This window comes from Nicotiana tomentosiformis, chromosome 1 (genome assembly GCF_000390325.3).
Source record: "Nicotiana tomentosiformis chromosome 1, ASM39032v3, whole genome shotgun sequence".
NCBI lineage: Eukaryota > Viridiplantae > Streptophyta > Magnoliopsida > Solanales > Solanaceae > Nicotiana > Nicotiana tomentosiformis.
This window is the reverse complement of record NC_090812.1, coordinates 34240612-34255371: the sequence shown is the minus strand read 5'-3', so window position 1 is coordinate 34255371 and position 14760 is coordinate 34240612. Positions and strand designations below refer to the sequence as shown.

Sequence of the window (14760 nt, the reverse complement as noted above, 5' to 3'; positions counted from 1 at the left end):
CCAAGCTAAGCGTGAAAGAGGTTGTGGCTCCAGTCGTGGTCATAGCTGTGGTCGGAGAAGAAACTCTAATCATGGTAATAATAATGCACCAAAGAACCCTCCTCACCACCAGCAGTGAAAAAGGAAGGAACAAAAGCATAAAGCGGTGCAATCAGCAAAGGCAGAAAATGCATGATATAGATGTGGAGGAAAAAGGCACTGGTCACGTACTTGTCATACGCCAAAGCACCTGGTTGAGCTATATCAAGCCTCCCTAAAGAAGACAAAGAAAAATATTGAAACAAATTTTATTTCTGAAGATAATTTAGACTTCATGCATTTGGATGTAGCCGATTACTTTGCACTCCCGGAAGGAGAAACAAGTCATGTGATCGATGATGAATCTGTAGAAATATAAATATATATATTTTTTGTTTGTAGTAGATAGTATGGTTATGTAATTATTGTATATAAATAAAAGTTATGCTTTGATAATGATGTTTACTATCATATTTATTTTGTTTATGTCATTTTGAAGAATATGGATAATCCTCAAATTATGTTTGGATCAAAGACCAATCATGAAAATATTTGTGTAATTGATAGTGGAACAACTCATGCCATATTCAAAGACGAGACATACTTTTCTTATTTGTGTAAGGAAAAAATAAATGTTTCAACAATTTCTGGTAATATAAGTTTGATTGAAGGTTCCGGAAGAGCCATTATATTTCGGTCTAAGGGTACAAAACTTATAGTAGATAATGCATTATTCTTCTCCAAGTTCCGAAGAAAGTTGTTGAGTTTTGTAGATATCAGCCGAAATGGGTATCATGTTGAGACGATAGATGAAATGAATATGGAATATCTTTGTATTACAAAGAATGTTTCTGGCCAGAAGTATATTGTAGAAAAGTTACCAACTTTATCTTTTGGCTTATACTATTCAAAGATAGTACAGTTGAAGCACACTCTATCGTAAACCAGAAGTTTACTGATTCAATTATTTTTGTATTTTGGCATGGCCGTTTGGGCCATCCTGGATCAATAATGATGAGACGAATTACTGAATATTCGAGTGGGCATCCATTAAAGAACCTAAAGATTCTTACAAATAATAAATTTTCTTGTGATGCTTGTTATCAAGGCAAAATGATCACTAGACCATCACCAATGAAGGTTGGCATTGAATCCCCTGCCTTTTTAGAACGTATACATGGGGATATATGTGGACCTATTCACCCACAAAATGGGCTGTTTAGATATTTTATGGTCCTAGTAGATACATCTTCAAGATGGTCTCATGTGCCTATTATCATCTCGCAACCTGGCGTTTGCTAAGCTATTAGCCCAAATAATTCGATTACGGGCACAATTCCCAGATTATCCTATAAAGGATATTCGCCTTGATAATGCTGTAGAATTCTCATCTTAAGCTTTTGATGATTATTGTCTATCATTTGGGATAAAAGTTGAACATCCTGTAGGTTATGTTTATATTCAAAATGGCCTTGCAGAGTCATTTATTAAACTCATGCAATTGATAGCAAGACCACTACTTATGAAAATAAAATTGCCCACTACTGTTTGGGGCCATGCTATCTTGCATGCATCATCACTTATCTGTCTCACCCCGACACATTATAATAAATATTCTCTGTCACAATAAGTTTTTAGTCATGAACCAGATATTGCCCATCTATAAATTTTTGGATGTGCTGTATATGTGCCAGTAGCACCACCACAACACAGTAAGATGTGCCCACAAAAAAGGTTAGGAATATATATTGGGTTTGAATCACCCTCTATTATTCGCTATCTTGAACCATTAACGAGAGGTTTATTTACTGCTCGATTTGCAGATTGTCGGTTTGATGATATAAATTTTCCACAATTAGGGAGAGAGACAAAGGAAATCAAAAGAGAAATTGTGTGAAAAGTTTTATCATTATCTCATTTTGATCCACGTACCCCTATATGTAATCAGGAGGTCCAGAAGATTACCTATTTACAAAATGTAGCAAATCAAATGCCAGACGCATTTACTGATTTTAAAAGGATAACTAAGTCACATATCCCTATAGAGAATGTGCCTATCCGAATTGATATCCTAGCAGGACCATCTACTAGCATGAGAGCTAGTGAACCTAAAGCACGCCTGGAGCGTGGTAGGCCTTTAGGTTCTAAGGATCGAAATCCTCGAAAAAGAAAATCGACAAATGATAACGATACTACGAATGGATCTCCTGAAGAGACCCAATATCTGATTAGTTCTGAGATTCCTGAAGAAATCAATGAACTCGAGACTCAAGTGAGTGAGAAGCTTTTAATAAGTTTTAATATTGAAGGGATTAATTTAAATCTATCTGAAATATTAGTGGATAATATTTTTGCATATAATGTTGCAATTAACATTATGCAAGATAGTGAGGATCTTGAACCCCGATCTGTCGAAGAATGTCGACAAAGATCTGATTTGACAAAATGGCAAGAGGCAATTAAATTAGAATTGAATGCACTTGCTAAAAGAGAGGTCTTTGGACCAGTAGTCCAAACATATGCTGGTATAAAACGAGTTGGTCGTATATGGGGTTTTGTGCGAAAAAGGAATGATAAGAATGAAATTGAAAGATACAAAGCTCGCCTTGTCGCACAAGGATTCTCACAACAACCTGGAGTCGATTTTGATAAAACATATTCACATGTTATGGATGCCATAACATTTCGATATCTCATCAATTTAGCACTACATGAAAAACTTGAAATACATCTAATGGATGTAGTTACAGCTTATTTGTACGGTTCACTTGATAATGAAATTTACATGAAAATCTCTGAAGGATTTAAAATGCCCGAAGCAAATCCAAAATCCTGGGAAATGTATTCAATTAGATTACAAAGATCTTTATACGGTTTAAAGCAATCTGGGCGTATGTGGTATAATCGCCTTAGTGAATATTTGCTGAAAGAGGGTTACATAGATGATGTTATTTGTCCATGTATTTTTATAAAGAAAATGGCATCAGAATTTATTATACTTGCTATTTATACTGATGACATAAATCGTGTTGGAACTCTAGAAGAGCTCTAAAAGGCAATTGAATATCTTAAGAAAGAATTTGAGATGAAAGATCTTGGAAAGACAAAACTTTGTTTTGGTCTGCAAATTGAACATTTAGCAGACGAGATCTTTATCCATTAATCTGCCTATCCAAAAAGGGTCTTAAAACGCTTTTACATGGACAAAGCGCACCCATTGAGTACACCAATGGTTGTTCGATCACTTGAAATGAATAAGGATTTGTCCCGAAATACCTTATCTTAGTGCAATTGGTGCACTTATGTATCTTGCTAATGCTACAAAGCGTGACATAGCATTTTCTATTAATTTACTAGCAAGATTTTGCTCTTCTCTTACACGGAGACATTTGAACGGGATTAAGCATATATTACTATATGTAAAAGGAACACTTGATATGGGTCTATTTTATTCTAACAAAGGTAGTGTAGATCTTGTTGGTTATGCAGACGCAAGTTATTTATCTGATCCACATAAAGCTCAATCTCAAATCGGGTACGTGTTTACATGTGGAGGTATTCAGAGGCGGATCCAGAATTTAAATTCCATGGGTTCAATTTTAAAATTTTTAACATTGAACCCATTATATTTTTAAAGTTATGGGTTCATATCTACTATTTTTGTAATTTTAATAAATTTTTACATAAATTTTTTACTCTGCGTCGAAAGTTATGGGTTCAGTTGAACCCGTAGCTAGCACGCTGCATCCGCCTCTGAAGGTATTGTCATATCATGACGCTCCACAAAATAATCTATTATTGCTACTTTTTAAAATCATACTGAGATAATAGCTATTCATGAAGCAAGTAGGGAATGCGTATGGTTGGAATCAATGATTCATTTTATTCAAGGAAAATGTGGTTTGAAATGTGATAAAAGATTCATAAATTTATACGAAGACAATAATGCATGCATAATTCAATATGTACATTATGTACATAAATTTAAAATTAAATAATATATCAGTTTCTATATACTTGTCTTTACTTTATCGTATTTATTTCATAACAAAATAATACTAATAAAAAGAATTCTGAACTCAACATCATATAAAGCAGGGGGAAAGTTGTAATAGGAACAGTAGCTATGAGTGTAATGTGTATCTCTTCTTCTTTGACATGGAGCCGACATAACTCTTTACTGTGACAGCTCATGCCAATATTTCTCCCTTTTTCTTTTCCTTCAAATACAGCACACAACCCCATCAAACAGACCGACTTGTTTTCAACAATATTTTACTCTCTTTTAGTTTTTACTCCTCCGACCGCCTTTCTTTCCCTGTTTCTCTCCCATTTCCTCTTCAAATCTCAGCTTACTCCTTTTTCATATATACAGTTTCTGAAGTTTTAACAAACATTCAAAGCTCCTACTTTAGTGCCTTCTACTCCTTAATATATACATTTTAGAAGGTGTTTTCTTGATATTGTCAGAATGAATAAACAAGAAATGTTGAAGACACAGGTATGATTAGTTTCTTGCACTGTCTCTTGTATTTGTTTGGATTTACTACTAATTTATACTAGTGTAATTTTAGCTGGTGTAGCATATTGTTTAGAGTTATTTTTCAGGCTACTAAGTCCATTTGCTTAGTTATCTTTTAGGTGATGCAATATAGTAGAAATTAAAGTGTGTCTCGGTATTCCTTTGGAATTGTTCTCAAGACTCATCTCTATAGCTATGTAGTTGACTCGATGTGACCTATAACTCACATGTTCGAGCTGCAAAAACAGCCATTAACCTTGTATTTGGGTAGGCTATGTACATGACGCGCTCACCTCTTGAGCTGCCGTTGTGCACCGAGTTACTTTTTTTTAGAAGTAGAGCATGTGTTCCCAATTTTCTGAAATTTCTTGTTATCTTACTTTATAACATGTGGTACCACCTTAATTTGTTATTTGTTTGAATTCTTTTAACGACCTTAACTAGTCAGTTCTTGTTTTGGTTATTGAACGTTATGATATCTATGTTGTTGCAGACTTGTGTTCTTAGAGTGAATATACACTGTGATGGCTGCAAACAGAAAGTGAAGAAAAAACTGCAAAAGATTGAAGGTAACTTCATTTTTACTTGGTCAAAGCATGTCCCGTCACACTTCCCCATATGTTAAAACAAGAATCATTTAGCGGTCAACTTGCCAATAAAGAACTATATGAAATATTCACATGCTTTGGGGCCTAGGAATTTGCATCTGTGATCTGTTTTTCTAAATTATTTATATTTTTTAACAGGAGTTTACACAGTGAAGATAGATGTAGACCAAAGTAAAGTAACAGTAACAGGAAACGTTGATCCAGCAACACTAGTAAAGAAGCTAGTGAAATCAGGGAAACATGCAGAGGTATGGGGAGCACAAAAAGGAGGAGGTTCTAATTTCAATATGATGAACAATCAGTTTCTGAACATGCAAATGGACAACCTCAAAGGTGGAAAAGACAACAAATCTAAAAAGGGTGGTGGTGGGAATAAGGAACAGCCAAAGGGGGGTGGGGGTGCACAACAGTTTCTTCAGATGATGCAAAACCTCAAAGGTTCAAAGGATAATTTCAAGATGCCCAATATTCCTAATGCCAAGGACCAAAAATCTGTTAAGTTTAATTTGCCCGAGGATGAGTTTGATGATGAGTTTGATGATGATTTTGACTATGATGAAGATGAGTTTGATGATGATTCTGATGACGGTTTTGACGACCGTCCAGCTGGCAAAATGATGCCTGTTATGGGGGGTGGTCATGGACCCCATGGGATTAATGCAAATTTAAAGGGTGGGGCTATGAATAATAATGGTGGAAATGGCAAGAAAGGTGGTGGTGGTGGTGGGGTTGAAATCCCTGTACAAATGAAGGGTATGGTTGGAAATCATCATGATGGTAAGAACAATAATGGAGGAAAACAGGGAAAGGGAGGGAATCAGAATCAAAGTGGTGGTAAAAATGGTGGCAAAAATGGAGGTGGTGGGGGTCTACCAGATGGTAAAAATGGAGGGGTAAATGGTAAAGGTGACAATAATGGAGGTTTTGGAGGGAAGAATGGTGGGGGAGGGAAGATGGATGGAGGCTTAATGATGAATAGTATGCAACAAGGACCTCATGGGATGAGTATGGGCCAGAAAGGCGGAGGCCCGATGAGTATGGGCCCGATGGGTAATTATCCGATGGGCCAAATGGGGCAGAATATGCCGGCAGCTCAAGGACTTCCCGCCTCCGGTGGGGCTGGGTATTACCCCGGGATGGGACAGGGCAACCCTTATAGCCAACAACAACAGTACATGGCACAAATGATGATGAACCAGCAGCAACAACAGCGGCCAGCCGGATATGATATGTACGGCGCCCACCCAATGATGTACGCCCGGCCACATCCTGCCGTGAATTATGGGCCGCCGATGGGAGCTCCGGTGCATGATAATTTTACTCATATGTTCAGTGATGAGAATACAGGCAGTTGTAGTATCATGTAAATTGTTAAGAAGGTTGTACTGAACTTTGTTTTGGTCTCTCTTATGAAATGATGAGCGAGTATGCTTTTGTTTTTAGACAGCAATATTCTGCTCTACCTATTACTACTACTTTTTATCAAGTAGTTCTGCTGCTTAATATCCCAAAACCAAGTTGGTTCAAATAATGGGTAGTTCAGTCGTTACGTATGTTTAATTTAAGATGCTAATCATGTTCCAGTCTGTAGTGCTCAAGGGTGTTGGGGTAGAGGGAAATTGATTTTGTTTGTTCACGAGGAAAAAAAGAACAATACACAAAGCACACGCTGATGTAACTTTCCTAGTAAAACAATCTTGAAAGTTGCAAACTTGCAATTAAACACACATTTACTAAATGAAATGTGTTGGAACTTGGAAAGGAATCACTTGGGAAACAAGATAGTTTTTTCCAACACTAGTTGAACTTAAAGCTCAGGCAATGGATCTTCTGCTTTTGGTAAAGTTTTAATATGTTAAGTATAGTAAGTAGGAAGCTTCTGCTAAAGCTTATCCTAGAAATCACTTTATAGATGAGCACATGGTTTCCTAAAAATTAGAGGAAACAAAAACTAAAAGAAAAATAGATCAAAAGAAAGCAGGGAAGAACAAAGGAGGGGTTAAAAAAGAGAATTCCAATATGTATCTCTAGGATTTTTTTAAGGTACTAGTAGTATTGACTAGAATAAATATCACATTGATATTTTTGGGGCAGATAACACTGAAGATGTACTAACAGGTCTGGCAAGGGTTTTAATTGCATTCATGTGCCCCTACATATTAAAATCATGCCAGAATTCTTGGGTTAGGTCAAACTAATTAATCAAATTCACGATCTATATAAATCTTGACCAAGCACGTGAGTTCTTGAATTCCGATTTCTGAATATTAAACAAAGAAGGGTAGATAGTATTTTTAGGTCTTTGGAAAATATTATAAAGGAAAATTTGCAATTTGGTTCTTAAATAAATGAAAAACTGTACTATGAGTCTTTATGATAGTAATTAGTAAAATACATTCAACTTCGTTAATCAATATGTGCAGTTGGGTCTCAAGTTTTCTATTGTTAGTGATGTAAAGAATTGAGAAAATTGTTCCTCGGAAAAGATAGAGTAGAAGCATTAAAGATGAGCCTCACATGATATAACAATCTGTTAGATGTATAAGAGCTTTTCTGCGGAAAAAGCCAGAAACACATATAATAATTAAGACCAGAGAATTTATTAACTTAATTAAAATTATAGTCTTAATTATAATTTGTAAGGAATTGAGGGATTGAAAGCTGTAAAAAATTGTTAACGGAGCTCTCACAAAAGGTGCCTCAAATATTGAGCAAGCAGAAGCAATATCAAGACATAGTACATATAGTTGTCTATCTGTATAAAATATAGTTGGTTGGTTATGGGTCTTTGTCCTTTTTTTTTTTTTTTTGTTTCTATCCAGAATTGGTTATGGCCTTATGGACCTTTCGCGCTTTGTCTTTCCCCCTTGTTGGTATAAGTAGAGGTACATATACAATGTACATGACACACGTTCAAGTAAAAGGTGAAAAGAAGGTGAAAAGATTCCTATTGCTTTCATGGTATCAAGCGCATGTGCTCTAATTTAGAGATCTTATTTATTTATCCTTTATTATTATTTTTTTCTCCTTCATCTTTCTGTTCTATCATTTCCTTGTTATGGCTGTTGCTTCAGAATCTGGTATTTCATCTGGAGAAGTCACACCCGAGACTATCCTTGATGCTGCTGTTGAGAATACCACAGTAGTAGCTTCAAATTTGGTGGATGAAACTCATCCATATTTTCTCAACTCTTCTGATTCTCCTGGAATGAACCTTATTAATGTCAGTTTCGATGGAACCAGTTATGGAAATTGGAGAGGGGGTACTGAGGGGTATTAATCTCTCTAAAAACAAACTAGGATTCATCAATGGTTCATGTCAAAAACCAGTTGAGAACTCACCTTTGTTTGCACAATGGAAGAGATGCAATGACATGGTCATTGCTTGTCTGTTAAACTCCTTAAGCAAGGATATAGCAGAAAGTGTCATTTACTCTCAAACAGCTGAAGAACTTTGGGCTGAGCTAGAACAAAGATATGGCCAAGCTCATAGTTCAAAGTTATTCTAGCTGCAAAGAGAACTTAACAACATTTTGCAAGAAACAAATGATGTTGCAGCATACTTTACCAGGCTCAAAAGAATTTGGGATCAAATGAAAGTTCTGAATACCTTCATGGCTTGTGGGTGTGAGTGCAACTGTGGAGCAAAAACTCACAATCACAAAATGAATGAAGATCAAAAGTTAATCCAGTTCTTGATGGGCTCAATGAGGGATATTCTGGAGTAAGGGGAAACATCCTCATGATGAAGCCCCTTCCTTCCACAACATAAGCTTATTCAATCATTTTACATGAAGAGTCTCAAAGGGAGGTACATTCTGGTCACTATGTGTCGGCTGAGCCCAGTGCTTTCAATGTTAATGCACAAAAAAACTAATAGTGAGTACATGGGTGAAAATTATAACAGTAACACTGAAGCAAGAAAAAATAATTTATGCTCACACTGTAAGAAGCAGGGACATCAGAAAGAGAAATGTTATAAACTGGTTGGGTACCCACCGTCTTTCAAATTCACTAAGCCAAAGAGAAACTTTGGAAATGTTCGGGCTAATGCAACAGTGATTGAGGAAGGTGAAACATCAGGAGGAGGAGCAGTTATCACTCGGGGTGTTGCACCTAGCCTAATGAATCCACATGGGTTCATAAAAGAACAGTGTGAGCAGCTGATTCAGATGATACAATCTGTGCAGGCTGGAAACATAAGTACTTCAGGTTCTGATATTGTGGGTAAATGTACTGCTTTTAACACCTTTATTTCTTGTTTTACAACTATCACATCCAACTTTTGGATAATTGATTAAGGAGCCTCACAACATATGACTCATGATAAAATACTTCTAAACAATTTCAAACAACCCCATTTCCCTATTCAAGTTACACTACCAAATTCTTATAAAGTCAAAGTGTACAGTTTAGAAAGTGTATTAATTTTACCTGAACTTGAGTTGCATAATGTTCTTTATATTCCTTCTTTCAACCATAATCTTTTGGCTGTTAACCAATTATGTAAGCAACTAAATTCTAATATTTTGTTTACTAAATCTAAATGTCTTGTACATGCCTCTTCTCTGAAGAGGTGGTACTTGGTAAAGCTTTTGCTGGTCTCTATGTGCTAGAAGTTGATTCAACTAAGTCTAGAGTGCCCAATGAGCCTTTGTTTCCTTTCCCTAAAAATCATGTGAAGACTTGTAGTGCAGCCAACTCAAAGTCTTTTGTTCAATTGTGTAGTTCTGTCCCACAGTCTATTCAAACATCTCTAAGAGGAATTTTTCCATCTAATGAAAGTTTGAAAATGAATAAAACTGTTGTTTCTGATTCTATGAATTCCAACAGACTTTGGCATTTAAGATTGGGGCATTTACTTTATCATGCAATGAAGAATATACAGAATATATCTCTTTCATCAACAGATAAATAGGTTTTTACTTGTGACATATGCCCAATGGCAAGCATATTAGAATTCGTACGGACAACTCACGTGCCATAATAAGCCAATACGGCCTGCTGCAGGCGAGCAACCCCGATCCATATAATAGTAATAATATATATAAAGCCAATATAGCCTGCTACGGCATGCAGCCCGATCCCAAAAATATCCTCACAATCAGGCCCTTGGCCTCCCTCAGTCATCAATCTCTCCAGCCTCTCTCTCATGGGCTCACAATGTTACGAGAATAGCCCAAAACTGATGATATGATGTATCAATAAATAATAATAGAGACTGAGATATGATATGTAATGAAATGAATATGACTGAGTATGAATTTTAAAAAAATAAATAATTCACAAAAATATAGTCCCTGTGGGTCCCAAAATACTGGCACATAGCCTCAACATAATTTTTAATATGCTTTTCACCTCAATTTCTTTAACACATAAAATCGCATGGAGAATGCCAAGATTATTTAACTACAAAATTTCACAGAAATAATTATGTCATAATTTCTATAGTGCACGCCCACACGCCCGTCACCTAGCATGTGTGTCACCTTCCAACAATTCACATAATACATATATTCAGGGTTCATACCCTCAGCTCCAAGATTAGAAGAGTTACTTTCCTCGAACAAGCCAAATCTAATGTCGAGCAAGCTAAGCAAGCTCCAGAAGTCCCATTATGCGCGTATCAACTTCCAAACAGCTCGAATCTAGTCACAATTAATTTGATTCAGTCCACACAATTTATAGGATTTGATTCCATATCAAAATACTAATACTTTCCCAAAAAATCCGAAATTACGCTCCAAAAATCACCCATGGGGTCCACGTCTCGAAATCCGACGAAACTCACAAAATACGATAACCCATCCAATTACAAGTTCAACCATACTGATTTTACTCAATTCCGACTCCGAATCGGTATTCAAACTCGAAAAATTTGTTTTGTGACATTATAGAAATTTCCTTCTATTTCTCTTGAAGATTCAATAATCTTACACCAAAAATGAAGATTAATTCATGAAATATAATCCCAAGGGAGTCAAGAACACTTACCCCAAGTTGTGTGGAAAATTTCTCTCCAAAATCGCCCAAATCGAGTTCCAAAATCGGAAAATGGGTAAAAATCACGAAACCCCGAATTTAAACTTCTGTCCCAACGATTTCCGCATCTGCGGACAAGGGGTCGCACATGCGACCCTCGCTTCTGCGGACAAAATTGCGCGCCAGCGGAAACAACCGGCCTTCTCAAATCTCGCATCTGCGGCTCCCTTCTCGCATCTGCGGGCTCGCAGATGTGCATTCCCCTTCGCATCTGCGTTCGTCCCACGCCAGCCCCAGTTCACACTTGGTCGCTTCTGCGAATGATTTCGTGCATATGCGGCTTCGCACCTGCGATCAAAAGCTTCGCAGGTGCGATCACACCAGTAGGCAGCAGTTCCAGAAATGTTTCAAGTTGAATTTGATCCGTTAACCATCCGAAACTCACCCGAGCCACACGGGACCCCGTCCAAATACACCAACAAGTCCTAAAACTCACCACGGACCTACTCGAGGCCTCAAATCACATCAAACCACCTCAAAATACGAACTACACACGGATTCAAGCCTAATAAATTTCAAATTTTCAAAATTCTACAAACGACGCCGAAACCTATCAAATCACGTCTGATTGACCTCAAATTTTGAACACAAGTCACATTTCACATTACGGACCTATTTCAATTTCCAGAATTGGATTCCGACCCCGATATCAAAAAGTCAAACCCTCGGTCAAACTTCTCAAAAATTCAACTTTCGGCAATTCAAGCCAAATTCTACTATGGACCTCCAAATAATTTTTCAGATACGCTCCTAAGCCCAAAATCACCATACGGAGCTATTTGAATCATCAAAACTCCATTCTGGGGTCATTTACATATAATTCAATATCCGATCACTATTTTAACTTAAGCTTTAAACCTTGGAACTAAGTGTTCCAATTCATTCCAAAATGTTACCGGACCTGAACCATTTACTCCGGCAATTCACACAACAATTGTAAAGTACAATTTGAGCAGTAAATGGCAAAACAGATTTGTAATACTCAAAATGACCGGCCGGGTCGTTATATTCTCCCCCACTTAAATATACGTTCGTCCTCGAACGTGCCAAGAGTTGTTTCCAAGCCATCAAATCACTGTTCCATCTTACCACACACGTACCCGGTGGTGAACCTACGTCACCCTATTCCATATAAGCTTGACAACACAATACAACTGAAATCACTGATTTAACTTTAGCCCATAAACCTTGGAATTTAATTTCCAACCTTTAGAAATTTCTTTTCAAGACACGAATCTTACATTTACACACTGTATGAGTTTGAACAAGCTCTATCAAACCATAACCATCACCATAACCACGGACATAATCACCTAATATATTACATAACTTGCATGCTCGTAGCACAATTCCTGATCACAGTGACTACTCCAAAACCAACCACATACTAGTGTTACACCCCTATCGAACCAAACCTCATCCCAAAACCTTCGTACACTGTTGACAATAAAAGAAACACGTGAAATTTCATGACCACTTACCAGATCAACAAGTCACGGAGCTCTCTCACCCAAACCAGAACCATAATCGCTTTCTGAGACGACTTTCAATATTATACTCCCGAACATACCGTAATCAAACCTGATAGTACCCATTCTAGGTCCAATGACCTTATATTACTAAACACAACTATTCCATAGACATGCCGCACCAATATAACTCAGAGCCACAACCCGTGCCATCCGTGCACCAATACGCAACAATTCAAATGTACTCAGTCATGGAAAAATGACTCAAATGAGAGAACTGCCCCGCCACATTAACAAGTACCGCCACAACGAAATGTTGAAAATTTATCATACACCGTAGAACCATCACCCGATTCTAACACAAGATTCATACCTTAACATAACCTCGCTGCAATGCGTGACCCCATCCAAACGTTGATCCATATTACCTACCTCGAGTCACTATGCTCAAAAATCAATAACGACGGAGAGGCAAATGACCAAAATGCCACATAAAACCTGAAAGAACATAACCATTACGCAATCGATCATGCAATACCCAAATACTCATCACGCTCAAATTCCGTTATAAAACTCAAATAGAACCGCACCATCTGTGCACATAACCAATGAATCACAACTCCTCGTAGCATAAAGGAGTAACTCACAGATCATTTCAGAACACGAATAAGTTCAACATCAACCAAATGATACATCCCTCAACAATAGCAGTATGGAGCCAATCATTTCGGCTCAGTGTAGAATACACATCTTGATTGGGCCTACCAATGGACCCCCAAATCAACTCTGGTCACCTACAGTAAATAAATAACCCTCCGAAAATTCACGATGATGGAGTCATAATATATACCATTATCTGGCTAGCTTCGGCCATGATTTCACAGTCCGCAACCATGAAACAATTTGCTCCAAATCCATAGAACACATGAATCACCATTTTTGATTCCATCTCCACCGCCTGAATGTCTAACACATCTCTCATACACAATTATCCCACCAGAAATATTTCTGCCATTCTTTCTTGCCACATAGCAACGTCTTAAAATCAACAGTCGATCAACTAGAAAAATGCTGCAATACCTAAAAAAATAATATCCATAATTCAAAGCATAGTGCGCCTTCTTAAATGTATACCCTACTCATGCAATACTAAATAGTGATAGCATTCATCTAAACATCGAAAACTATTCATCCCCTCAAAGAATTTATGACCTCCCTTTCAAAGCTAAACCGTGACCTTGCACAGGCCAACCTTACTCCCACACAACACACCGCATCTATCATGCCATCATTTGAAAAATACGAGAATCTTATTATAAATTTTGAGTCACCAACAATTTACAGACTCTATTAGTTAGAACCCTTTCTCTTGCTTCTTCCGGAGGAAGTCACAAAACACAACACGTTCCCCATATAGGTAGAAAGGTATCCGGCTCAAACCATCCAAAGTACTTTGGAATCCATTTGCACATAATCAAGCCCTTAGAACTAAATTCCTATAACTCGACCACGCCTCGCAGGTCGCCAAACCCAAGAATATTGCCACCAAAACATCTATAAAGTCTTACCACATCGTAATTACCCAAAGGACCGATCCTATCATTACCATACTGGTCCAGCCTACTTCCCAGTTGTCCTATTTCTCCGAGTCCCTTACGAATTTGCCTTCAAATTGATACTTCTCCTTGCTAAAACACCTCGATCTTTAACCACAACTCACCCCACAACCTAGCATAGAACCACAACGCCCTACGACCCATAAGCAATTGTATTCTTCTTAAGCACCTTCAAAACTACTACAACTGTAACCCTTACTCTGAGAATACCTTATGTGAATTTGAAATTGTTCTTCTTATCTTCCTTATACAAAAATGTAGAATCCATAGTCATATAGAATTTCCGCAAGTCCAGGCACCATCAAATAAAAATTTCAGATTTTATCCATATGCAAGTCCGGAAACATTCTCAATTGCTATATATAAACCTCGGACCTATTGGAACTTTCTTGAGAGTCTCCCCCTTTGTTCAAATCCCCATTACACCGCCTAAATGGGCCAAAAGACACTTGTCCCATTAGCACAACATCACTCCAAGAAGTAAC

The 14760-nt window shown here is 37.3% G+C and overlaps 2 protein-coding genes across 2 annotated transcripts; both read left to right on the top strand.

Moving 5' to 3' along the window:
• Positions 1–4146: 4146 nt before the first annotated feature.
• Positions 4147–6590, top strand: LOC104092207 (heavy metal-associated isoprenylated plant protein 34-like). The gene is made up of 3 exons (XM_009597745.4): positions 4147–4519; positions 5034–5109; positions 5287–6590. Exons 1-3 carry the CDS (start codon positions 4490–4492, stop codon positions 6513–6515), a joined length of 1335 nt encoding a protein of 444 aa, XP_009596040.1. The 5' UTR covers positions 4147–4489; the 3' UTR covers positions 6516–6590.
• A 1616-nt stretch (positions 6591–8206) lies between these two features.
• Positions 8207–8657, top strand: LOC138905460 (uncharacterized). Its single transcript, XM_070193985.1, has 2 exons — positions 8207–8411; positions 8479–8657. Exons 1-2 carry the CDS (start codon positions 8207–8209, stop codon positions 8655–8657), a joined length of 384 nt encoding a protein of 127 aa, XP_070050086.1.
• Positions 8658–14760: the final 6103 nt, after the last annotated feature.